General features: G+C 40.1%; 2 protein-coding genes across 8 annotated transcripts; both read right to left on the bottom strand.

Annotated features, from left to right (window-relative positions):
- Nucleotides 1-3,268: 3,268 nt before the first annotated feature.
- Nucleotides 3,269-23,871, bottom strand: aff4 (AF4/FMR2 family, member 4). Of its 6 annotated transcripts, XM_028982688.1 has the most exons (22): nucleotides 23,475-23,870; nucleotides 17,102-17,296; nucleotides 16,516-16,688; nucleotides 14,148-14,274; nucleotides 11,628-12,512; nucleotides 11,491-11,535; nucleotides 11,296-11,382; nucleotides 11,030-11,069; nucleotides 10,859-10,919; nucleotides 10,663-10,755; nucleotides 10,312-10,456; nucleotides 9,287-10,147; nucleotides 8,573-8,658; nucleotides 7,975-8,212; nucleotides 7,310-7,407; nucleotides 7,128-7,191; nucleotides 6,658-6,794; nucleotides 4,925-4,996; nucleotides 4,745-4,838; nucleotides 4,613-4,656; nucleotides 4,279-4,496; nucleotides 3,269-3,850 (listed from the first exon to the last, which is right to left on the bottom strand). In XM_028982688.1, exons 3-22 carry the CDS (start codon nucleotides 16,530-16,532, stop codon nucleotides 3,723-3,725), a joined length of 3,540 nt encoding a protein of 1,179 aa, XP_028838521.1. In that variant the 5' UTR covers nucleotides 16,533-16,688; nucleotides 17,102-17,296; nucleotides 23,475-23,870; the 3' UTR covers nucleotides 3,269-3,722. The 6 variants fall into 6 exon arrangements, with proteins under 6 accessions (XP_028838521.1, XP_028838522.1, XP_028838523.1 ...); XM_028982689.1 differs by lacking the exon at nucleotides 17,102-17,296; XM_028982690.1 differs by lacking the exons at nucleotides 16,516-16,688; nucleotides 17,102-17,296.
- A 1,224-nt stretch (nucleotides 23,872-25,095) lies between these two features.
- zcchc10 (zinc finger, CCHC domain containing 10) lies at nucleotides 25,096-27,084 on the bottom strand. 2 transcript variants are annotated; one of them, XM_028982696.1, is made up of 4 exons: nucleotides 27,009-27,084; nucleotides 26,629-26,790; nucleotides 26,006-26,118; nucleotides 25,096-25,903 (listed from the first exon to the last, which is right to left on the bottom strand). In XM_028982696.1, the coding sequence occupies exons 1-4, from the start codon at nucleotides 27,047-27,049 to the stop codon at nucleotides 25,641-25,643; spliced, it is 579 nt and encodes a 192-aa protein (XP_028838529.1). In that variant the 5' UTR covers nucleotides 27,050-27,084; the 3' UTR covers nucleotides 25,096-25,640. The 2 variants fall into 2 exon arrangements, with proteins under 2 accessions (XP_028838529.1, XP_028838530.1); XM_028982697.1 differs by having other exon boundaries at nucleotides 25,097-25,903; nucleotides 26,006-26,050.
- Between the last annotated feature and the right edge of the window lie 4 nt (nucleotides 27,085-27,088).

Genomic DNA, 27,088 nt, shown 5'->3' with positions numbered 1-27,088 from the left:
CAACCTCATTAAGCTTCAGAACCTTTTGGGAGGCGAGGCCATAAAAATACAGCCTAGACTCGGCGTAAAGGTTTTAGTAATGCTTCAGCTAATGTGAACAATGTTAAAAAAGTAAGAATAATTTTTAGAAAAAGTAAAATTCCCACTTGTGGGACTAATAAAGGATTATGTTTGTCAAATGAAAAAAATTACAATTAAATAAACAGCGACCGCACAATCTGAATATATATATATATATATATATATATATATATATCACACACGCTTTTCTTATTTTTGGTTACAGTTCAGAACGTAATATCACTTTCATATGCAAATTGATTTACTGAAATGTTATGTCCACTAGATGGCACTCCAGGGGCGGTTCAAATTAATAATATTAAGATTGGTAATAAAAATAAATACAAAAAAAAAGCATGTACACACCAAAACTCAATTGAGTGATTTGACAATATATACTAGTATACTGTAGTTTATTTATATATATACCTTTCATATGCCATGTTCAGACTGTTCATGTATGACTTAAATGTAACATATGGATTTAAAAAGCAAGGTACTGGTTAACCGGTCTAAAATGCAAAGTGCCTAAGAGAGAGTTTTTGTTATAAAAAGAGTAAATTCAAGGGTAATCATATACATTTTATTCTCAATACAATAAAGTACAAAGAATATTTGCAACAGACTGAGAAAATTCATTAGTTACCAGTAATACTCACTTCACAAAAATGTTTAAATTACAAGTTATTACAAGATTGGATCATTTAAACTCATGAGTACCTTTAAAAGTATAATTATCCTATTGCCTCATAATATATTTTCATGTAGACGTTTTGACAATCTCTTCCGGGTTATTTGAAACTGAATTATATTGTTCTGCATCTGCTGAACTGCTGTCTCCTTTGATACACCTATATATTTATATATATTAAAAAGTACAACATACAAACAACAGCTTTAACAGTACAGAAATACCTCTGATTCAAAAGACATCTCTGATAAAATGGGTTTTTACGGTCCTATAGGAAACAGCAACTGCAATGGTAATGCCTTAAAGTCAACTGCATATCCAGTTCAATTTCTTCAGAGCACTGCAATCAGGTGAACAATATCCACTGACGAATGTACAAGTCTGTTTCGTACACAACAGAATCTCACTCAACTAGGACAACACTGAAGTCAGACAAAGAAGTGTATAATACAGCAAATAATGTTTGTTTTTTTCTGAACAGGAAAATGCACGGCAATAATTAACATAAAACAGTGACACAGTGTTTAGTCCAAACAGCGAACAAAAACATAGGGAAGCAAAAAGGAAAGAAATCGTGGATGTGCACATATCATATCCTATTTACAAGGCCATATAAATGTTAAACTGCTGTAAAAATTTTACCCTAAAAGAAATATGTATATACATTTGTACAATTGTTTTATTTTAAATAGAAACATACAAGTGTTATTTAATTCTGATGAGTGACTGAAGAAAAGTTGCCCTGGAGTCAAGAATGGGCAGAGGGCAAAAAAAAAAAAAAAAAGGGGGTTTACTTCCATTTGCTCTAAAGCCCGGTTAGATCCAGAGTACAATAGTGAACCTCCAAAGGTCACAAAAGAAATGGAAATAAATTTGCACGAGTCCCAGTGTCTGCAGGCCAGCGGACCTTCAACCATCATCTCAATGCAAACACATGAAACGTGTTTCTATGCATGACCAGTGCATGGAGATGCGCAGCCTTAAATCCTAGCTTGGCATTTGTTTCTTTGTCACATCCTCACCAAGCTGGCTGGAAAGGGTAACCAAAGACATGGTTTTAATGCCAGAGATGGGCTGCAACATCGCCTCAAAGCACTGATGCTGGAGGGTTATTAGGTTATAAATCAAAAACACAAAATCTGAAACACTGACAATCTGTGCAATCGAGCATACTCTGGAAATCGTAGGGATCTAGCGACATGTAATGGAGTTTGTTGCTCAGTTAGCAGGCAGGGAGGAAAAACTGCATAGACGTTTCCTTCATCAACAAGAAGTGCAGGAATAAACAAACAAACCATGGAACCAGTTTCAAATACACATTGCAATAGCTAGTGCAAGCTGTGGAGATGCAACTACTTCCTGCATACATACAGTACAGAGTTCTGTGTGAGCAACATATCCAATCAGGCATCAACCAAATGGTTCGGTACCGACAGATCTGTGTTTTTAACCAGGATTTTAAAAATCCTTGGAGAAAAAAAAAAAAAAAAAAAAAACCCTATGTAGTCACCTATGACTACAATTCCCCAGTTGCAATGCTAACAGGATAAGGAGGAGGCAGTTTTATTCCCTTCTAAAATAACCTCAGTTTGAAATATACATACCATATAAAATGTAAATATCTATAGTGTATACCATAAATATATTCCATAGAGGACTTTTCCTTTAAATGATTTAATACACAAAAGACAGATGCTATGATGGAAACACCATGATCAACATTAAATATTTAAATACAATTTTGTTCAATTTACAATAGAAATACATTACATTTTCAGCTAATTCAAACCCTGTTCCAAGCCTTTTTTGCCCCACCCTTCAAAAACCACTGATCGGCCAAAGCAAGCTCTATGCATATAAATAAAATAGATTTTTGGGCCAGTTTTATATATATATATAAAATAAAATAAAATAAAAAACCTCCTGTGCTTTAGACAACACAAGCTATGGCTAAAAAGAGCGCCTATGCATGCTACATTTAAGTATCCAAAAGTTTTAAGACTTAAAACGCAAGTGCACAGACCCTTTAGTAGGTTTACTCCTGATGAACAAAATGTAGATCAACATGTTAAAGGTCACAATTATCAATATCCTACACACCCTGCTCTCCCTTTACAAAAATACATCATGCACAACCTCAGCCCAGATACCACAATGTTTTTGAACCTTGTTTTTGAATATTAATCATTTAAAAATAATAGCAATGCTTAAAAACCTGCAGTAAAAAGTGTTGTTCCTTTAACTACTTTAAAAGGATACATTTTAATCTGTGGAGCCACATAAGAAATTGTTGAACTCATTAGCTAGCTACAGTCTTGTTGCACAACAAGACAGGGAAGGACCAAAAAAAAAAAAAAAAAAGGAAGCTCCTTTTCATTGTGGTATGTTATCCACAATCATACCAAACTGTTTGCATGAATAGGGAAGCATTAAAATGGTCAAAAAGGGGTGTGCAAATAAGACATTAAAATAATAATAATTAAAAAAAAAAAAAAAAAAAAAAAAAAAAAAGGTGTGCTGTTTTCCTGTATCAAACACAAGGCACAAAACAAAATATAAAAGGACAAACCTTACTGTAAAGCACCTTTGGTTAGTGGGAGGTACTTTGGTTAAAAATAAAATAAAATAAAGAAAGAAAATAAAAAGCCAAAGAGCCAACTTATATTTACACCTTACTTAAGAAAGTGTACTAAAATTCATACATTAAAAAAATAATGGCTTTGTCATTGTCTTACATTATTCTAAACAAAAACAAATGACAGGAGCGCACTGTTGACAATGAGCGGGGAAATCCTGTCTCCCTAATGAAATCACATGGTGGCTGAAAGTTCATGTTAGCACATGATTCTGTGTTATTATTATTATTACATGTATTTTTGGCAAGATGGTGCAGAAGAATGAGCACAGTGTCACAGATATGTCTGAGGCAGATTGATAGAAGTGTTTGTGTGGGTCTAAAGACACTGGGGTCTTAAGGGATGAGCTTGGCGTCCAGCCGCAGCCAGTGCAGGCCTTGCCTTGTGTAGCGCACCAGCTCAGTCATACTGCTGGTGTTAAAGATCAGTGGCCCCATCATCTTTTCCAGCTCCGTAAAGAACTCTGTGGAAAGAAGAGGGGGGGTTTGGGGGTGGAGGATAACGCATCAATAAAGCTTCACTGACACAATCAGAACATGTTTAAATTGAACTGCAAATTCACAAATCGTTTCTCAGCCCACAAATAAATCCATAATTTTGTGTATTGTACTGACTGGGAGCAAACAATTATAGTTTTCCCTTTTAGTCAAAATACTCTGGAAAATTATCTAAAAGAGTCAGCACCATCGTAGTGAAAATACAATAAAACTATGACCTGGCAAACCAAATGTTGAATTCTCACCTGTATACATGAAAAAAATACCCTGCTACTCTTAGATTAAATCCTTTAAATATATTTAATTATAAACTCTGTGCATTCATATGTAAAACTAGCCCATAATATGTGCTTCTAATTACATTTTAACAAGGAGTTAGTTCAAACCAAGGTACCTCTTTGCTCCCTGGCCAACTGCTCTGCCTGGTCCCACACCTCTGTGGCATACAGGAAGTTGGAGGTGACCTGAACATAGCTGGCGGCCATCTGGTGGATGCGCTGTGGGATGGTGACTGAGGACGAGCTGCTGGGGTTGGAGCTGCTTGAGGAGTAGCTGCCTGCGCTGCCCGGAGACAGCTTAGGAGACACAGGAGAAGGCATGCCTGCGCCTTTGCTAGAGGAGGTACGAGTAATAGACAGTCGGATTAGGTGTGCAGATGGCGATGTGCTTTTACTATTAAGACAGTAGAAATCACTATAAAGTACGCAAAGTACAGAGCATTCACTTACTTTCCCATTCCAGGAGAGGGGGCCTGCGTATTACTTAGAGAATTCTAAGAAAGAAAGATAACCAGTCATTCAGGTTGAGGCACACAGAAAAAAAAAAACTCGTTCAGTTTGTTGTTCGTTCGGAAATGATACCTTCAAGTGTTCCGTGAGTGTTTTGGAGTACTTCAGTGCGCTTTCTTTCCTCAGTTTGAATAGTCGCAGGTATAGAAGTGACTGGCACCTCAAACTAAGAGTAAAATAAATAAAATTCAGAAATTACTAGGACTATATGAAAGAGATATATACCCAAGTAAATGTGTAATTTTCACCCACCAGAGAACAGCTAGCCTTTTGTCGGCAGATGTAGCATCTGGCGCCATGTAGCTCTTTAATTTCATAGTGTACCTTAAAAGAACAAATTTGAACAAATATTAATAACATCAATAACTGAACATCAGCCTCAAAATAATCATAGGACAAGGTTCCTACACATTTTTACAAAAGAATTTCCATGACTTTTCAATGATTAACGCAAATAGTCATGACCATGTGTCTGAGACCAAATTTCTGGGCAAAAAACAAATAAATAAATAATGACATCCTTACAACACTGACCAGAATCTTGGTAATATTGGATATGACAAAGTTCACACAAGCCCGAGCTAAAGTAAAATGGGCTACATCATATCTGGGCATAGATCATCAGCTCAGCTGTAATTTACATTACAAAAGGAGTCACCCGGCTGCAGAGATGCTGGAATATGGAAGCAAAGCATTCAATACCATGTGATGTGGTTCACTTCGTAAAGCTAGCAAAAATACTATAAACCAGTGCTGGTTTTTAAATGTTTCTCACGCAGTCTTACATGAACTATGTACTTCGTTATACATTTTCAGTCAGATTTCAATGACTTTTCCATAACTTTATATGTTTATTTTAGGGCTGCACGATTTGGGGAAAAAGACATATTGCGATTATTGAGATCAATATTGCGATATGCGATTGCGATGTGATAAAGGACACTTGCTTGTATAGCAATGAAAAGTCACATACTAATAGTGATATGTTTAATTTCAAAGTGAAACATACAAACTACTTCTAACAACCTGAAATGCCCAGTGTTTGTCGAACGACAAACCCTGGTAAGGCTAAACAACTGTTTTGATTATATTTGGCCATTATAAAATCCCGTATTATAGTTCTTACGTTTAACCAAAACGTTGTTTGGAGGCTGACTTGAACACAGGGATGCATAGCTTTGCTAGCTTAGCTAAGGTTAAGATTTGTAAACTGAGGTGAATTTCTTTATAGTTTGAGAAAAAAAGTTAACTAAACAGCTAAGAACAGTCTAAATAGTTAATGCCTATGTTTAGCCAAAATGTTGTTTGGAGGCTGACTTAGCATACCTTCGTAACTTTAGCTAAGGTTAAGACTTATAAAACGGGATTTTCTAATGGCCAAATATATTCAAAACAACTGTCCAGCCTTACCTATGAAATGTAATCCCCCGGGATCTGGTTTGGAGTGTACAGCGGTTTGTACAGCCCCAAGCAGCACAAGAGTGAGGCATTTTTATGCACTTCTCTCCATAGACATGTACATGCTTCACGCCACAGCAGAGCCTATCGCAATATGGTGGCGACATTGACGTACGATGCAGCGCGTCATGCGGTGTCTGACCATACGTCTCCGAATCGAAAGTCATGTGACCAAACACGTCACATCCGACTGAAGTGAGACTTCAGTCAGCTCGCAAAGGAGAGAATGGATCGGATATGTTGCCGATCCAATCCATGTACTAAATCGCAGCTTTTTGCGTTCATGTAATCGCACAGACTGACATCGTGATTACGATTGCGATTAGATTAATCATGCAGCACTAGTTTATTTCATAAATCTTCGTAAGAGCTGGAAAATTCTTTTCAAATTGCATGACATTTATATGATAGGAGATTTGGGGGGAAATAATAGACAGATGGTGTGAGGGTTGAGGACCACACACCCACACTCACAAACAGAGACAAACAGATAAAAAGATTAATAAAAAGATAAAACATGGTCTTACTTGATGAGCTCAACAGTCTCAGCATACATAGGGAAAGGGGACTTGGCCTCTTGTGCACTCTTCTCCAAAGCATTTCCACACTCAATAAAAGATACCACAGCATCGAGGTAGTAAACTGCCTTCTCAAACCGGTCCATCTGTTTAGGAAAGGGGGAAGGGAGCAGCCATGAAACCAGATTGCAGTATTTCACCTTTCATGCTTGACGTTTTATCAGCAAAGAACAGCAAACTAATTTTAAGTTCAAACAATAAAGTGTTAAAATTGATGGGTGTCAAAACTGCTGAGCTGGTGCAAGTGACTTGCATTGACTGGCCACAATCTTTGCAACACAGTTTTTAATGCTCTTTAGAATCTGCACCCTAAAGAGATGGCCGTGACCTGACAACAGGGGTGCCAGCTGGAGTTGTGGACCCCTAGTCCTGGATAATACAACCACCCATTAAGGCATCACAGTGCCACGCTCTCTTACCAGTGCATCAGCATTATGTTTCAGCTTCTTGGCTTCCTGCAAGTAGTGATCAGCAGAATGGACCCTGCAAAGTGAGCATATTAGTATTTGTCCCCCAGAGAAAACTGGACCAGACAAAAGACTGCGAGGAGAACTAGACAGAACCACTAAAAAGAAAAGAAGAGAATGGTGTATTTCCATACCGATCCTCAAAGATGAGCCTGGATCGTGCGGACTTTGGCCCATCAGATGTCAGCGGCTGTACTGCCAGTTGGTTATCGCTCAGCTTTGAAGCTTTATCCTACAAAGAAAAGATAGAAAATGTAAAATAGAAAATGTTTTGGAGATATGAACACAAGAAGAAATGTAATGATATTTTGTTTTAGTAGTGCTATATATTTTGGTATAAAAATCTAATGAGAGCCTTTGAGGAACTTGAAGCCAGAATATCACTTATACCCATTTGATTAAGATTATGAAGAGTTTTTGGTGATGAACGGTGCTGCCCTAATATAAATGCACTGGAAACTACTTCACCATGGGTGACGCACAGAGAGCAACGTGATCTATTTGCTAAATAACATAAATGTATTTTTAATAAAACAGGCAGGTAGGACAGGTGGTGACATGATCTACTTTAACTGACCCAGTAGTGTTAGGTAACATCAGTTCCTAAAGTGCTGTAACAAAGACACAATGAAACTACACTTAAATGACAGACTTAATCATTATTTGTTGTTTATGCCTTCTCTCCTGAATGCGCATGAACTAATGACTAAATGAGTGTCTTGCATACTGCTGATAAGGTCAAATGTTGCATCTGATTTCTCACAATGGAATTCAATGCTAGTCTCACATGCAGACATACCTTCCCCTCCCTGGTGCTCCTGCTCTGTTTGTCTTCACTCTTCCTGTGCTTGGAAGCAGAGCCATTCTTGGTGCTGTGCCCACCCTCTTTGCCACTACTGGCTCCGCTGGACAGGGAAGTTGACGACTGGCTGGCTGTGCGTTTGCGGCTTGGGTGCTCAGCCTTGGGCGTCCGCTGAAGTGCAGGCAAAGAGGGGGAAGGGATGGATTCCTTGTCCTTCTCCAAAACTCTCTTCGAGCTGTTATAAGCAAGATATATTTTTAAATCAATAAATTAGGTTCTCTCTACGTTGACTTAGTTTTAAAACCATAAAATATAACTTCTCAAACAATACAATGTCAAAAAACAAATACAGTATATTAAAAAAAATATTTTTAATATATTTAAAAATATATTCCATTTTAATATATTCCATTAAAAAGCTAATATAAACTAAGAATAGACACTATCCCACAGAGGTCAATTCAGTGGAGAGAATTATTTTTACATTGAATTTAGCTGTGTGGCATCAGGTCAGTTTTGTACAAATCCCGTTACACTGGAATCCCTCTAAAATCAGCATTTGGCCCCTTGGAAAGCCTCCACTTTAATAACTTACTCTTTGTTGCTGGACTTGTGATGAGATGAAGGCTTCTCTTCCAGTCTTGATTTCTTGTTCTCAGGCTTCAGACCCTCATCATCATTCTAAACAAGAAAACACCACTCGAGTCAAAATTGAACATTTTGGCACAATGGTACATACAGACAGATGAGTGTGAAGTAATTGATAAGGTCTGTTGAGGTTTGATTTGTTTATGGATCTGTTTTAATCTTTATTCAAGTCAAGATGAAACAAAATGACCACGTGTGTGTGTGTGTACCGAATGTCTTTTCAACTTAATAACCCAAATGCTTCACCTGAACAAAACGGAAACAAAACAAAAAACAAAAAAAAAACAAACAAAAAAAAAAAACGAACAAGACCAAACCAAAATCACTTAAATACATTGTTACAGCCCACGGTCATTATTGGATATTCATGTGTCACTGTTAAACCTGAAACAACCACAATGTGTGCACTGTTAACCACTGAGAGCACATTGGTTAAGTTTAGGATACAGGGTAAGGCAATCCCAGCTGGAATTCAAACAGAGCAGAAATCGCTCAGCCCAGAAATAAATATGATGCAACATGGTTATACAATGTAATAAAAGGCAATAATGACTAGTTGCAGTCATAAAATATTAGGAAATCCTAGGCCTTTATCAGATCAAACTACTCTAGTCGTCATCAGAGGATCAGACTACATTCTGCACCACCATATATTCTGTACCTTGTGCTTCCTCTTTGCTTTGGTGGACACCCTCTCAATGGTCTGCTTTTGGAGTTCTTTCCCGTCTCGGTCGGCAGTGCCATCCCGCTCAGTTTTCACCTGCTCCAGATCTTCATAAAGACGCCCAGGCACCCGTGACAGCAAGGTCAGGTCTATAGTCACCAGGAGCCTGGTGGGATACCGATCCTCCAGCTCGCTAATTGGTGATAGGAGCTCCTCTCCCGGTGGGGTCAACAGTGGAGTCCCGATGCCCTCTGCATACTTGGGTGTCTGTGACGAGGACGGGACACTCTCATTGCCTTCTGAGTCAGAGGAGGAAGAGTCCACAAACTCGCGGGACTTCTCACGGGAGGTTTTGGTGGGTGCCTTGGTCTTGCGCTTGTCAGGGGCCTGTCTGGGGGAGGACTTGGGCTCCTTCCGAGGATTCAGCTTCCGGGGGCCTTTGATGGGGGCTTTGTTTCGTGGTGTGGGAATGTCCTGAGGGGTCTCGCTCTCCACTTTCAGCCCCCCCTTGGGTTCTTCCACAACTGGAGGCTTCTCTGACTTTTTAGGCTGTTTTTTACCTACAGTCCTACGCTGCCCTGCATTCCCCTCGCTCTGGGCTGGAGACTTCTGTCGTCCTCTACTGCCCTCTGAGCCCTTCTGGGCTGCCCGAAGGTCTCTGCCTGGTGTAGGGGTGCCTGTGTCTTTTGACCCACTCTGACCACTGTAGACACGACCTGAACCTGTTTCTCTGCCCTCTTTTCTGTTCTTGGTGGGCACATTGTTGCCATCTACAGGAGAGGCTGGAGAAAACTTGGGGACTCTGCTGACTTTGAACCAGTTGTCCAGCTGCCACTTATTTGCGGTAGGCTGCTCTGGCTGCATGAGGGTGAAAAATATGTATTATTAAAGATACCCAGAAAGAGCGCAACAAAGAAATTAAATGACTAGCGGATACATAAGCCTATGTAGAATCCCATCTCCCTAAGGTTCAACTGATTAACATCCAACCAAAGTAATCTATTCCAGAATGGGTGTAATACCTCAGGCGAGGCAGGTCGAGGCTGCTCATTGGTCTCGCTGTCTGTAGAGCTACTCTCACTCTCACTGTCTGATGCAGAGCTGCTCTCTGAACCCGTATGGCTACTGGAGTCTTCACGAGAGTTATCCACCACCTCCGGCACCTGACTGTGGGACAGAAAAACAACAAATAAATAAATAAATAAATAAACAAGCAAAACTATTGCACATACAGCATGGATACAACTTGATGTAAATGTCTTTACAATGTTGATATAAAGACAGCAAAATCTGTGCATTCGTAAGACCACACAACCACAAAAAAATTTGCATTCAGTTATTTTATTTAAAAAGAGGCCAGCTGTGCAGGTTACCTCTGAGGGGCACTCCGCGAGGCAGGCTTGGCTGGGTCCTGCTCAGCATCACTGTCTTCACTGCTACTGAGTTTCAAATCGTCCTCCAGCCTGCTAAATTCATACACAAGAAGTTAAACATCAGCAAAGTTCTAAACATTCTTTAAAAAAAAATGCTGACAACTTATTATTGAGCGGGCTGAGTTAGAGCCCTTACGTATTTTCTCCATCTTTGGGTGCAGGAGTACTGGAGGAGCTTTTTCCTGTAATGCCTCTTTCTGAAAGAGAACAATGTGGACCCAGAAGGAGAATTGAGAGGAAGTATAAAAAGAATATGATCTAACAGATATGATCAAAATCCACTGGTCCATGTGATGTTATTACTTACTCCCATGTCCTCCACTGTTAAAACTTGAGTGTTGTGTGTCCTAGAAATAATTACCAAGAGTTTATACACAGACTGGGTTGGCACATTAAATACTGCATTTACAGACAGTAGTAAATGAACACAAAAAAAAAAGGAGCCATGACTAATGCTAAATTTATAAAGACATGGACTGTTAAAATATTCAGACAGACAGTTATATAAGCTCACGGTAAGATTAGTCATTCTTTGCAGTTCTAGTCAAAATCACATGAGTCTTTGGCACCAACCTTCGTGGGGAACGGAAACTTCGAAGGCTCCGTTTTGCAGGGAGTGTGAATGGCAGTCAGTGGGGGGGGCCACGACTGAGTCATTTCCTGCAGTAGAGGTTGGGGGGGCACAAAACACTCAGGTTGGGGGAAAACTCTCTTTACAAAAAAAGATTTTTTTGTAAAAGTTTGTAAACTCATTTTCAAACAACTAACCTTTAAAATCTCATCAACACAGCTTGCATCTCCAGACATGGATCCCTGTAACAAATAAAGACGAATAAATAAACCAATAGGACAGTTTCTTTTAAGATGTTGTACCAAATGCACAAATCATGTGTATGTGATCTTACAGTATGTCCAGGATGATGCTCTACAGGCTGTGTAGGGATTTTGAGCTTGGTGAGTGAGGCTTTGCCATTGGACTTCATTTCCCCCATACTGCTGCTATGCGACTGGCCGGTGTACACGTCTATGGAGGCTTTGGGCTCAACAGTCTCTTGCCCGTCCATAGGCCTGACGTAGGCAGTGGGTTTCTGAAGCATGGAGCCCGGCTTGCTCATGAGCGACGGAGGAAAGGTCTGGCTGGAGTGCTGGCCGCTGGGGAAGGAGGACGTGTGAACTCGAGAAGGAGAGTCCCAGCTGGGCTCCCTCTCGCGGGGCGATTTGGGTCGGTAGCGCTCTTTGCCTTGAGTCTCTGAGCCCATAGACCTAGAGTGACCTGGGCCCATGGAGCCTTTGGCTGGGCTAGATGTGTGGGACTTTGAGTGCTCCGAGCTGTGCTTGCTGGACTTCTTGTTGCTGCTGCTGCTGTTGTATTCTCGTTCGTGTCTTTGGCTGCTGCAGCTGCTACTGCTGCTGCTGCTACTACTGCTACTACTGCTGCTGCTCCCACTGCTGCTGCTGGCTCCACCCCTCTGGCTCCCTCCAGGACCTCCTTGCAGGCCTGAGCGCTTCTGGGACTGCGAAGATGAGGAAGTTGAAGAGGAGGTGCTGGGCGCTGGGCCAACAGGAGTCCATTTGCTGTTGCTGCCGCCGGCCTGACCACTACTGCTGCTGCTGCTTCCTCCACGTTGTTCAGGGTACAAGGACTGGCCAGGTTTCTCCTCTGAGGACGAAGAACCTGAACCTTTGATCATAAGTTTGGAAATAGGTGGCTCACTGATAGTCTCCTTCATCTCGTCGTAATTGCCCAGCATGCTCTGGATTCGACTGGATAGCTTGTCTTCTTTGCTGGACTGCAATGGGCGAGAGGAAGGAAGGAATGGAGCATTTTAAACCATGATACCATGAAATGCTATCGTTCTTATGATGAATGGATACACATAAAAAGGGTTTCAGATGGCGTTGAAAAGGGTATGAAAAAAATAAAGTCCTAAAACACAAAAAAAAAAAACGAACAAAAGGAAACAAAAAGACTTTGTTTTGCTCTGGACCAGAAGACCTCTGCAGCTGTAACAATACTTGAAGTCATCAGAAACAGAAGACGTTCAGAAGGCCAGGACTCCTGGGGTGAGTGATAAGGGCTCTCCACACAAGAGATTAAAATCAGCTGCCCTGATGGAATCAGACTCTGGGCAATACACAAAGCCCAAGTACTCTCCACTAGAGGTCAACTGCATTACTCAAAAAAAAAACAAAAAAAACACATGGATAGTTACATGCACAAGGTCTTGTGGTCCACAAAGAAAAAGAACAAATATACATGGTATAATTATATTTAGTAAGTGTTGAAAATTGTTGGTCAGTCAAATCCATGAACTGACCCCCCAAAAAAAAAAAAACATGGATATGGAACATGGATGCCACCCCCCCCCAAAAAAAAAAAAAAAAATCACATGGCATGTGATTTGCAACAGAGTGCTTGTTTATCTAGAAATCAGAGGCACGTAGCATTGCGCTTATGCAACTGTTCTGGTGTAATCACAAAAGACACTTTGTGCCATTAAAATACTAAAGTGCAGCTTGACATTTAAACTTCTCTATACTCTATACTGATTCTCATATATCACATTAGAAAACATGCTTTGGTGGTTAAAAAGTATAAACTAAGATGTCTTTCTGTTCCCCTGTGCTCCAGAATAAGGGGGGTGGGGGGGGTGTTTACCTGTAGCCCTTTCATATGTGTGTCACTTCATTCCCACATGTACCATCATGGATGGCTGTCCCCGTAAACATTCACTTACCTCAGCTTAAAGCTGGTTAGCAGAAGAGATTAGACCGAGGCAAACAAAAAAAAATCCTCTTTAGCTATCATCACACGGGTAAGTAGTGCCTCGATGCAGTGAAAAGAAAAGGACTACTTAAAAGCCCAAGATGGGATGATGTAATAAACACTCATATGTTATTCTCGTTTACATGCATCCTTTAGACATTTTTATGGAATGAAGCATGACCAGCTCTGACCTCTGAAGTCTGAAAATGACAACCTGGAACCTCAGGGTCACTGCCTCGCAGGATCAATCACCTGGCTTGTTACTCTGCAAAACTGTTAATCAGAAATCCCAGTGTAGGGGAAGCACTCCCTTGTGATACAGTGGCCAATGTGGTGTGTGGTGAAAGCAAAATCTGCCCCAACTGCCTGCAGGCTGGATATTTAGGTGAGGAGGGGCCATTTTGAAGCAGTCTGCTTAAGACCAGAGTTACACGATGCTGCCTCCCTACATCAACTGCACTTACCACTCTACATTTGCCCTCAAAATTGCTCAAAAAGACAGGAGGGGAAAAAAAAAAAAAAAGTAGGTTTCCAGGTGAATAAAGTAGGTCGATCTGGTGCAGGCAATGCTGTGACAGACAGAATGGACCACCCCTCCCATATAATAAACCCAACTTAAAAGGAAGATGAAAAAGTAGGAATAACCAAACAAACTTACAACTTTAATAGGTTCAGGAAAAAGAGGGGAGCTAGCTGGAAAGGCCTCTCCTCCCTGCTGGATCTCTTGATTTCTCCTTTCTCTTTCTTTCATTCGGAGAACATTCCGGTCTTCACGGTTCATGTTGCTAACAACAGAGACACACAAGTCACTAAGCACAGAAGGAAAAATAAAATAAAATAAAATAGCTCCCAGTGTTTTGACCCGGGGTAGAACCAAATAGACTCAACTCCACTTCAATTCCAGCACAACACAACAGAAAACAAAATAGAAGAGTTAGCCAATAGAACTGGAATTGACCTGGATTTGACGACAACTTATCAAGGAGAGCTCTTTACCAAATTAATAAAAGAAGCACAAAGCATCCAAAGGCATATCGTATTGGTAAAATGGAAAGATACCTGTTTTCATCCTAAACCAGGAGCTCCCAGTCCTGTTCCTGTGATTGGAAGGGGCTCCAGGAAAAGGATTGTGAACCAGTCTTTGTGAACCAAGATAGGCTAGGTCCAGCACCATTATAAAACCACAGGTACTTGCCATAATTTTTTCTCATATAAAAATACAGCAGTGTTTCTAACTTTGATGTTGAAAATGTGAAATTGATATTATACAGAAAGTCAAATAAAGGTTACCATTAACTACATCCATGGCCTCATTTCAAAAAAAAAACTCCAAGGCTGGAGACTATATAAAACTTCTAGATCTATATATATATTATTGATCTTCCGCCAGTTGTTTTGGCACAAATGTTTAATCACTGTGCCGTGATAATGAGGCATTAGAAAGACTAGGGTAATTGCAGGGTTGATCAACAAATTCTTTTCAATGCTTTGAAAAGTCATGTCACGTCACATCCCCATTATGCCCCTAGCATTCATGTGTACCGTTTTCTCTGTGGTGTTCATTTCAGATCAACAACTAGCTACAGGAAAGCATATCATTGGATCATAACAAACATACAGAGCTCCTTCGTGAGATATAAGGGCTACTCACAAACTCTATTCATTAGAAATCAGTTATAGACCGAGACAGCTTACAGTTTAAATGTTGTTAATGTAACCCTGTATTCCTTTGGTGGTAGTAGCCTAGTGGGTAACACACTCGCCTATGAACCAGAAGACCCAGGTTCAAATCCCACTTACTACCATTGTGTCCCTGAGCAAGACACTTAACCCTAAGTTGCTCCAGAGGTGGACTGTCCTGTAACTACTGATTCTAAGTCGCTCTGGATAAGGGCGTCTGATATATGCTGTAAATATAATGTAAATGTAAAAACCTTTCACTGAAAGCAGCAGCTGTTGGACTGTAAAGAGCCATGACATTTATATGCATTTTAACTTCGTTTTCACACAACGTGAAACTGTTACAACTACAATTGAATGACTTGTAACAAATTCCACAAATGAATGCAGATGGTACTTTTAAAAGTACCTCCACATAAAAGTGAGTAGAACAGAATGATGTAAAATAGGACAGTTGCTTGCACTCCTAATCTGTAAGGCTTTGGGTGTTCCCTGATCGTTTCAGGCTGATAGTACAGGCGAGAACGAGCCTTGACCACGTGGGTAAATAGATAGTCACTTTGCATAACAAAGTATGGCAATGATGGAAAGGGTGCTACTGCCATTGAATACACCTCATCCCATCACAGTCTTGAAGTTGTGGGAAGGACAGACACACTACGAACATAGGATTAGATGGGGAAATGTTGATTTACTGCTGTTTGTGAGCACAGAACACGTCTCTACCAAAAGCCACTAGTAAGGCCTGTGAAACGCATGGCATATTTATATTCTAGGCAATAAAATGAATCACAGAATATGTATCTCATGTCCAGCAATATTTCAATATTACATTTAGGACTTCACAGCCAACTGAGTAAATACTCATTACTATAGCAACAATGACAACCACTTCATGCCTATAAAATAGAACCCTATTAGTGGTCACTAATGGATGAATAAATGTATTAGTCAATGTAACAGCAGACCAACAATTCATGTAGTCACTGATCATGTGGTACACAGTGACTACCATCACCACTGATGGGTATCATTGGAGTCACAAAAAAATAAGGAATAAGAGTGTACTGGTCACACTCTTGCGCATTTTGGCATGTGTTTGATCTAATGAATGGGTTATTACTCTCAACATTCCCATGAATCACTTGGCAGAGAGTAACTAATATCTCACCCATTTCATTACCTCTTACCAATCAAAAAGGAAACAATGGGGAAAATGGAAGGCAAACATCAGGGAAGTAAAGATTTACTGAACCAGGCCGCAAAACTATACTCGGGAAAATTAATCAATGCAGGTTACATACAGAAAACATGGCAGAGAAGTTAGCCCAATGGCAGCTGCTTACCCTACATACGAGGCCATAAGCAGGATCAGCGACGCACAGGAACATAGAGAGAGGTGAAGTTCAGCAGTCTCGCTGCTTCGCTTTCGCAATTCCAAACACTAACTGTGAAGTTTCATTTCCAGACATGGCAGCCGTGTCCACCGCCTGTTCTCACACCAGCAGCACAGCAGTTCCTTGGAGTGGAGAGAAATCGGACTTAGGGAAGGGAGGATACGCTCACTTGCGGAAGATACCACTGTGTGACTGTTGGGAGGGGGGATTGCAGGGTCTAAGGACAATAGATGAAGGCTGCAGGGGGTTCTAGAAGAAAAAGCCTGGACTGGTGCCTACATAAAGCATTTGCAAAAATATAAAAAAAAAAAAAAAAAAAAAAAAAAAAATCACAAATACCATGACTAACAAATGAGCCTACACAAGCAGAAGGGGAGAAGAAGAAAAAAAAAAAAAAAAAGAAAACCTCAGCTACAAATTAATGAGAATGCTACAGAAAGTACAGAAAAAGAGCAGTGAAGGAAGGGAAAAAAAAAAAAAAAAAAAAAAAAAAAAAAAAAAAAAAAAAAAAGCTGACACAGGATCTCCAGCATACCCGTTTACATCAACATGGCTCAGCCCACGACGCCCCCATATATGGACATGTTATTTTATGCCGTTCGGAAGCCACCCAGATTTTGTGATGTCACTGTTGTGAGGAAGGCGCAGCCAACCAGAAGTGCTGTTCTAGTAAACAGGCTTCCTCCCCCACTTATGTCTGCTGCTGTGGAGCAACCTCTTCAACTAGAAGCTACACTTCAAAAAACAGACAAAGAGAAAACAGATTAAAGAGGGGAAAATATCCTATATTCTAAGAGGAATTTACACCCTATTAAGATTCAATTATTAGAGTATATATTTATTCCTAATCAGTGAAAAAAAATATTTCATTATATATTTTATGAAAAGTGAGAGCATTTGTCTATATTACAAAAATTGAGTGGGGGAAAGAAAAAAAAAAAAAGAAAAACTCAAAAAGACCAAGGTGACTAACAATAATGGAGTAAGTCACGTAACTCACACAGCAGCACACACCACTAGGATGTGTCAGCAATGCACTGTGATGCAACGTGACCATTCTAAAGCAAAAACCTTGTGGACAATACATTGATATGCATGTGATGCATTTTGTTTTGGTTTGACATTAAACATTTAACCAAATTGCTCATATGTCTTTATGTAACTGAATATGTTATAAAAAAAAAAATAGGTCCATATGAAATGTTATAATGTAATAATACAGGCTAAATATACATGAAATAGGACATGAAATATTCTCAACATAACACAAGTTAATTTTAGTTCACTTAATTTATCCCCATAACTAACGTATGTAGGAGTAGTCGTGCTTTACTACCAGATAGTTCAATGTAAAGTTATGACAAAAGCCATAAATGTAGTTTGAAAAATTGCCATGTGAGGCACGGGGCAGAGAGGTTTAACATATTTAAGTTTAACGCATGATAGCCAGTAGTAAGAGTTAAAATGTTGTGCATTGAATGAATATTTTAATTAAGCCTGATGCACTATTCAATAACATATATAAACTGAACTTTAAATGTCTGAGTTATGATAATTTGCTCTGAATTTCATTGAAATGCGTAAAATAGTCTAACAGCGTTTCAAATGTCTGCAAAACATTCGTGTTTGCAAAATTCAATGATGTTTTAGGTCAAGTAAAATTGCAAATATTCAAGTTTTTTTTTTTAGCATTTAGGTTTCATTTTACAGAGAATCTCCCAATTGCAAATTTAGCATCATTACTCTCCCTACTCTCCACTGCAACAGAAAATGCAGAAAACTCCCCAGAAAGTAATTACTGGAGGCATCAGAAAACTTTTTAAGAGTCATGAGCTGGTTTCTCCCTTGAACTCAAGTGGAGTACCAGGTCTGGAAATTGTCCAGACTTTCCTTTTTATGCATGTGCCACACAACAGGAGACTAACACTGCACCTTAGGGTGACACCCAATGGCTTGCTGGGATTCCAAAATTACATTTTGTGTGTGTGTGTAATTTATATATAATTACACACACAAAAAAAATGCAGACTGAACTTGCATGAATTTTGCTGTGCCCATTTAATATTTGGCCAGACTGACCCAGATATCCGCATTCTGAATGGTTGTTCCTCTAGGTAATGTTTAGATTGAAAGTTTGCAGTGCATGCCAGAAAACAGCTACTGATCAATGAGATTGCCAGTTCCAATCAGTATCTATGGACTGTGTAGTAGTAACACAATAGTAACAAGTCATCTTAATGTATTTATGTAAGTATGTCAATGACTGTGTACATGACAAATAAAATTTTAATTTGTATTTAAATGCATTAATATATTGTTACATACTTGTACTTAATTTCATTGCGGATCTGTCCAGGTTTTACAAGCCACAAAAAACTGGCACAAAGTGCATTGGCAAATTAAATGAAAACCACCCCTGAACAGGAAAAGGGCCAGACTGAAACCATAATATGTGAGCAGAGTATGAACCAAGGCTCACTATGACCTGTGCCATCCTGGCTGTTAAGCAGTCCTCGCACTCATCTCATTTCAATGAGAGGGCAGGAAAACTTTATAAACCAACTGATTTGTAGAACGCCAGTCTTGCATTTAGATATTTTTGTGAAAGCACATCAATAAATATTATATATTTTAGATAAATGGAAGCAAATCAATTAGTCATGAATTTAGCAGTACGCCTTTCACCCACAAAACATAAAAGCATTAACATAAATTTTCACCCAAATCAACTTCCTCCTGAGCAGAAAATGGAAGCCAGCTGTATTACACAGCTCCATCAGATGACTTCTTAACCCCTGCAGTAGTGTTGGGCAATTATATGATCTTGATCAATGACTGTGCTAAAATTTAGCGCTCTCTTTTTCACGATCACAATAAAAATGGCATAAATTAGCATCTTTTGTGTGTATATTTATATTAGTACTGTAATCTTAAAAGTTTGGCCTGACAAGGCTCGAGCCAGACAGGTCTGACTACCTGAACCCATTTAAAGCCCAAAATTATTGACTGCACCAGCATGCTTTGTAGGGCTGCTACTAATGATCATTTTAATAATTAATTTGTCGATTATTTGTTTTATTATTGTTAAAATCAGAGAATCTGATTTTTTTTTTTTAAAAGAAGAAATGGACTAATAGAAAAAAAAACATGTATGATTTACATCTGCCAAACATAGTGCCACCTCAGCTGCCAGAACAATAAATAATTTATATATATATAAAATAGAATACAATGTTTGAATGTCAGAACTTGTCCTCTATACTACACTGCAGACACTGCACACACTCACAAACGGTCACACTGACACTCACTTACTCTCTCTCACTCCCTTTGTTCTTTCCTCTACCTCCGCCCTGTCTATGAGGCGTCAAACTCTGCAGGCATCAGTGCGCGAGAAAGACCAAATGTGTTCACTTCCGTCCACGCTCAACTATTTTTATTTTTTTTAATAATCAAATGTCTGTGACACAAGACACAACAAATTGATTATGAAATTTGTTGCAGACTCTTTTAGTAATCAAATTTTATCAATTCGTTGTTGCAGCCCTAATGCTTTGTGCACACTACAAATGCTAGACTATGAGTGAAAAAGAACTGTGTGAGGAAATAAGCGGTTTGAATGTAAATATGTGTTACATGGGGATATATATATAGCATGGAGTGCTGGTAGTGACTGTGGCTCCAGAGAATCCAAGCGGGTGAGTGTTCTTTCTGCCACTTCAAAACACAGACACAAAGCAGGAATGGAGAAAAGGCTGATCTTAACAGTCTCTGAGTATCCAGTGATCTACAACACAACATTATATTCTTACCGGGAGTTTAGAAAACCACAATGATTTGTTCTGAACGTAGCTTTAGGTTTCTCCAATGAGCAGAAAAATGGTCTGTGTTCAGGACGTCTGAACCAGCCATTTGTGGCATCAGGTTGTAATGGGTTTGATTTGTGTAGTGTAGGAACCTCTGGTTAAGCATGGAGCGAAAGGTGAGCATTTAAAAGGAGAACTACCAGTATATACAACTGTTACAAGCTAAGAGCAGACTAAACGTAGCTAAATGTAGCATCCACACAGGTGTACAAGAACTTAACGCTTGTATTTTGGGACATTATGGGATGGATTGCAATGCATCGATAGAGGCATTGATAATCGTAATTGAATCGTGAGACCAGTGAATGCTCAAACCTCTAATACACAGTTTAGTGTAGGTGGGTTGTTAAGAAAGGTCTCCATCGTTCAGTGCCAGAGAATAAAAGCAGCCACATTCTCATTGGTCAGTGACCAAAAAGTGGGTGTGTTGTACTGTGGACTCCACCTACCAGCTTGTACAAATAAAATGTTTTTTCCCCCCCAGCTAGAATGAGTGGTGAGCACTTCTTCCTCCCGGTTCGGCAAAAGCTCACCACATTATTATTACTTTTAAATGGAGACATGCGGCTGCAGTACCACTTGACATGTAGTTCACTGCATAAAGGTAGCAAAGAGCAAAACGGCTGAAATCTGAGCAGAGGAGGGCAGCGATAGTCATGGTTTTCCACGTTAACAAACTGTTTATTATCTCCCGTGTCTTCGACTTCAGTTTGGCAATATCAGAAGGAATAGTGATTCAAAAATTGATTGAAAAATCTAATCGTGATCAGGGGCCATTTTGACCAGCCCTACCCTGCCGCCTGCACCTACTTCAAAAGTTAAAATGTTATTTTTGGGCACACCGTATCTACGGGACAAACAAAAATAGAAACAGACCGTAGAGTCCAAATGCCATCACATGTGTCGACACCTAGAGTACTTTATAGGAGATTCCTACACCACACAGTCAAGATCACTCATAACACTAAATATACAAAACAATGGAATTAAATGGAACAGATATACATGACAGCAACGCATTCCAGGAACCAAGAAAAAATAAATTAACAATTAGGTGCTTTTAATAAACTGAAGTATGCGGACTTGCTCGACAACTGCTTCCAGAGATGTTCGCTGGAAGTAATAATTTGACATTATGTGTGGATGAAACAAGCCACAGAAAGCTGGACTCCATCCCAGTCATTCAGGACACCCGTTTGTTCATTTCAGGCTTGGATACAGGCTCATGAAATTTGGCCACCAAAGCGACATTACGGGGTGCCAACACTCACCCACCAGGCTGTATATATTATTCCGCAGAACATGAATTATTACGTTTATTTCTGATCGGCGCAATCACTACCTTCAAGGTCAATCAAGACAGCTGGCTTTCTTCAAAACGACAGTTACAAGGAACAGGAGGTACTTCCTGTTTTTGAAAATGTAACATAGCACCGGATTCACCGTGCAAACAAGAAACAAATCAATCAATCAAGACGCCTGAATTGAATTCAATTTTTTTTTTTTAAAAAAGTACCAAACACACGCACGCAAAAGAACGCCGCTGCAATGGAGCTACCTGCCATGGCTCCTCTGTTACGTGACCGAGTCCCATTCGGCTCTGCGGGTCACTCGCTCTCCGCCTGGGTAAGTGCGCCGCCTGTGCCAGCAAAACATGACGAGGGCAAACTAGACACCGTGCACCACTGAACTGGGTAATTATGCAGCAAACTAAACTCTCAGCACCGCCACGACCTCCCCCCTCCTCCTCCCTTAAGATGGCCTCCGGCGGCCGCACAGGTTTTTAAACAAACGTTAAAGAAACGTTCCGCGGTCCTGCGAGGAGCCATTAATAAAAGCCACGCGAAGCCGGGCTTTTACAAATAATGTTTAATTGTGTTGTAACGCGTTGTGAAGAAAACCTCGCGGGGTCTACGAAGACCCGTGGCAGCTTCACGCGGCGAAAAGGGTTCTGTTTGGTTACTTTTATAATAATAAAAAAAAAAAAAAAAAAAAACATAATAATAATAAATAATAATTAAAAAAATCGATTCGAACGTCAAACTGACCAAAGCCTGCTGCGATACTGCTGACATAAATAGGCAGGTAGCATATTATTGCCTTGGTGACATTATTTGGTAACAAGCTTTACGGCGTTAAATACAGAAGAAAAAAAGAATTACTTTCGGTACTCAAAGAAAAAGAGGTGGACCCGGGCGTCAAAAGAAGGTACCAAATATCACAAAAAGCGAACAACACGTTCCTCTTCCGTAGCTAACTAGCTAACTCCCGCATACCACACCGTGGAACCAGGCATCTGGCCGGCAAAGAACAAAATGGCTAACCAGGAATTGCCAAGCTCCGAGTTTGCCAGACGCCAAATCACGTTTCGCCAACTCCGCATTCACACACGCGCGGGTTTAATTGTGAACAGGGCCGGCTACGCTCCTTAGCGGCCGGCTACCTTAGCTGCTACCTTCAGCAGGTAGGTTTCTTGTGTAGCAAGAGGTGGGGTGGAACGAGAAAACAAGGACATTAGAGCATCTGGTTTTTATTTCCCTCCCCCAAACAGCACAAGGCACATTACTACCTCGGATACGAATCTAAGACCCAACAAAGATCAGCTACTGGCCAGCTTGTTACATACATTATTACATTTTTTATCGTTTAAGACTAGCATAGCACGCAAGGCTGCTGCGACCCAGCTAGCTTCACAAGGTTAGCAGTCCAGTAGCTACGTTAAATAGGCAGACGATGGTCATGATTACAACCTAAAGATTTATTTTTTTTTTAAATCAACATTTCCGCGTCACGTTTTCCATTGTGCTTAATTACGAATAAATTATATATTTTTTGCTAACGCAACAATTAGCTGCTTTAGCTGGCGAGCTATGATGCGCCGCTGTCGGAAAGGACAATCGTGGAGCTGAGGTGCAAAGAAATTCCGCAGGCGTTTCGTTATTTCCCCAATTCCGTCTTACGCGTTTTTGCATCCGACAGAAATTAAAATGTATACGAACTGCTGACATATTGTAAATGTGAACATGGCTTCAGTCCGCTTACCTCTGGTCTTCTTCTAGGCCCAAACCATTCTAGCTATTGGAAATCCTTTCTCTTTGTCTTTTTTTCCCAGTTTATCGGCTGACGCCTGGAGATTCTGTCAACAGCCGCTAATAAAATTCTTTAAAAGACACCGGCGTCAAAGGGGGCTCGACCTGCCCTGCCTACGTGAGCCACGAAGTTATGTGGCGTGCGCGTCCCATTGTTTTGTCTGTCAGTTTTTCGCCCAACAAAACCACCAAGAACACATGAAGAGGGTCGACAGCGGCAGCCAACTGGGTGCTGGATTTCAAGTCCCAAACTCGGTCACGTGACCGACGCTCCGTCCGTACGAGGAGAGGCCGTGACGTTCCCCGCTGCGCGTGCCCGAGACGGCGGACGCGGAATAAAATTCGTGCGCGTCGTGTGGAGAGATGGCGTGCACGTCGCACCAAACGTCCGTCCCCCCCCCCGGGCCAGCGCGGCGTTAGCATTTCGACATTTTTATTATTTTTATTTTTTTTAAATCATTTTTATTATATATAACTATTATATATATATATGTACTGTACTATATGTACACGATGTGTAATATACAGTACAGGCCAAAAATTTGGACACATATCTTTATTTTCATCACCATTTACATTGGTAGATTCTCACTGAAGGCATCAAAACTATGAATGAACACATGTGGAGTTATGTACATAACAAAAAAAAGGTGAAATAACTGCAAACATGTTTTATATTTTAGTTTCTTCAAAATAGCCGCCCTTTGCTCTGATTACTGCTTTGCACACTGCTTTGAAATTGTTTTCCAACAGTCTTGAAGGAGTTCCCAGAGGTGTTTAGCACTTGTTGGCCCCTTTGCAGTCCAGCTCACCCCGAACCATCTCGACTGGGTTCAGGTCCGGTGACTGTGGAGACCAGGTCTCCACTTTTTGTTAATTATATAACTCCACATGTGTTCATTCATAATTTTGATGCCTTCAGTGAGATCTACCAATGAAAATGGTTATGAAAATAAAGAAAACACATTGAATGAGAAGGTGTGACCAAACTTTTGGCCTGTACTATATATATTAATTGTATTAAGATGGCATTGCTTTGTCTGCAGTGACCCAGTAAAACAGTCACTTCACTGCATGGCATGAGGAGAATGTGATTTTAGTCATCAAAAGTGATTTTATGCAGGGTAATGGAAACACCATTTTTTTATTTTTATTTGATCTTCCGCATATCCATCAGACGTGCAACCCTTCATTTCATGACACAATGTTCTCTAAAGTATAATATACAATATATATATATATATATATATATTTGGCAGGTAATTGGCCATCTAAACGTTCCTGGGGCCTTTCTGTCTCACGATAATGTAATTATGCCGCTTGTTTACATGGGATTACATAAATGCGTTGACAATTACCACTCAAACACAAGGCAATACATTTCAATTGGTTTGCAATGATCATATATCTCAAAGACACACAAATCTGAAAAGAGTATGTACAATTTATTAAGAGAACTGCTACACGATATATTTAACAACCCATGTCACAAAAAGTAATGAGCATTGTTACATCGAATTCACTATCTGTTTTTTATGGAGTAGCCAGTACCATTTGGAAAAAGAAAAAAAAATTTAGAAAAAAAAAAAAAAAGCATTTACAGGAACACGACTGATACTAAAGCAAGATATCATTTTCAGTCCGGCATTACAAGAACAAAGAATTTAAACTAAAACTTGATATTGTATCAGATATTAACTTTACATGAACAAAACTGAACTGGAATCAGATGCAATTTTCTGAAAAGTGTGGCTTTCTGACCAATACAGTTTGGTTATTGACTAGAAAATGCAAAAATAATGAGTAAAAAAATGAGTAACAAATTCAAGTGGCTGAAAGAATAGCTTGGAGACCATAGCACAACTTTTACAGAAGATAATACAATGTGACAAATTTCTATTAAAGTCATATGCTTCTGTAAGCAGTCATCTAACTGAGATAGCTCTGCAGTGAATTTCAGTTGATTTAGGATTAATGACCGATGACTTTTGAAGTTTAAAGACTCTATGCACACAATATGAAGTTAAAGGTTGACAAAAAGTCTTGTTTGTTACTGATTAACTGTTCAGGCAACATCCCCTCCACGACCATCATAGGAACTTTTAAAAAAATAAATAAATCAGCCAAAACATTCATTTCTTCTTTTTCCTCTTCTTCGGAGGACCTTGGTCTGTGCTGCTGCTGCTAGCACTACCGCTGCTGGAGGAGTCCGAGTCAGAGCTGCTGCTGCTACTGCTAGACGAGGAGCTGGAGCTGTCCTCACTATCACTACTGCTATCTTCAGAGGAAGATGAGGAGCTTGACGAGTCGCTTGAAGAGTCATCGCTCGAGGAGCTGTTTGAATCACTGTCGCTGCCACTGGAATCACTTGAATCCTTTGCCCTGAGAAGAAAAAAAAAAGATTAATAATTGCAAAAGCGTTCAACTAGGACACAGCCTTGGTCAACAGGAAGGAAGAGGGAGTGAGTGACAACTTTCCATTACCTTTTCTTTTTGGGTTTCTTTTCAGTAAGGGCTCCCCCACCAGGTCTACGAGAGAATAACATTCGAGTCGTAATTTCATTCGACCAGTAGGTGGCGGAGTCTTGATGAAAGTACTTAGAAAAACGAATCATTGTACTTCATTATGTCGTTAATGTGTTTATAAAAAAAAAAAAAAAACACACGACAAACATTAAAAACAAAACACAAAGTAAAGAATCACAGTAAACAGTAGAGTGCAATAAAGCAAATGATTGCATTTTGGAACAGGTTCCGATGTTGAAGGTAGAAGCGGTTAACAATATTCTACAAAAAAATACTGATATATATATATATATATATTTGTACATGCCGACGGAAGTTTTATTCCAAACTTTCAAATAGATTGCTAGAACTCACACAACTCCAAACAAACAACGTTGGTTAGAGAAAACGTTGCAACACGCTTGGTATCAATATAAGCGTTTCAACCGAATGCATAAAGCTGCATTATCCACTCGATTGTTCGCACCTTGGGTTTAAAATTGTGGATTTACACCTTAACCCCACCAGAAGTTTAGTAGAATATAGAAATACAACAACAACCACGGCCGGTGGCGCGGGTTCACTCCCGAGCACGATCTTACCCGGTCCCGCTCGACACCCGACCGACGTCTTCGCTCAGCTTCTTCTTCATCTCCGCGGTCCTGGACGGCCTGTACAGGTACTTCCTCTTCCCGGTGCACTCGTACGTCCAGTGGCCCATCTCCAGACACTTCTGACAGCGGACATTCTGCTTGTTCGCCTCCCTGTTCGACGGAAGGACAAGATGAAGATGACGAAGACAACACGGGCGGCTGGCGACAACTATTGGCGCGGACAGCAAGACGACGGCGAAACAACTTCAACGACAAACTCGCACGAGCTGAAGACTTTTAAGCCCGCGGCCACGTTTACTCGTGTTCACGCACGTCACGCGTGTGGCCCGCAAAGTTCACCGCACGGTTTTAAAACAGCAAAAACTTACGCTTGCCTACGGGCAATCAATCTATGCATGGGGGTCGCCATGCCGCAGCGCTACTTCTGGTCTCGGCAGGAAAGACTTTA

Source organism: Denticeps clupeoides, chromosome 6, assembly GCF_900700375.1.
Source record: "Denticeps clupeoides chromosome 6, fDenClu1.1, whole genome shotgun sequence".
NCBI lineage: Eukaryota > Metazoa > Chordata > Actinopteri > Clupeiformes > Denticipitidae > Denticeps > Denticeps clupeoides.
This window is presented reverse-complemented; position numbering and strand designations above follow the sequence as displayed.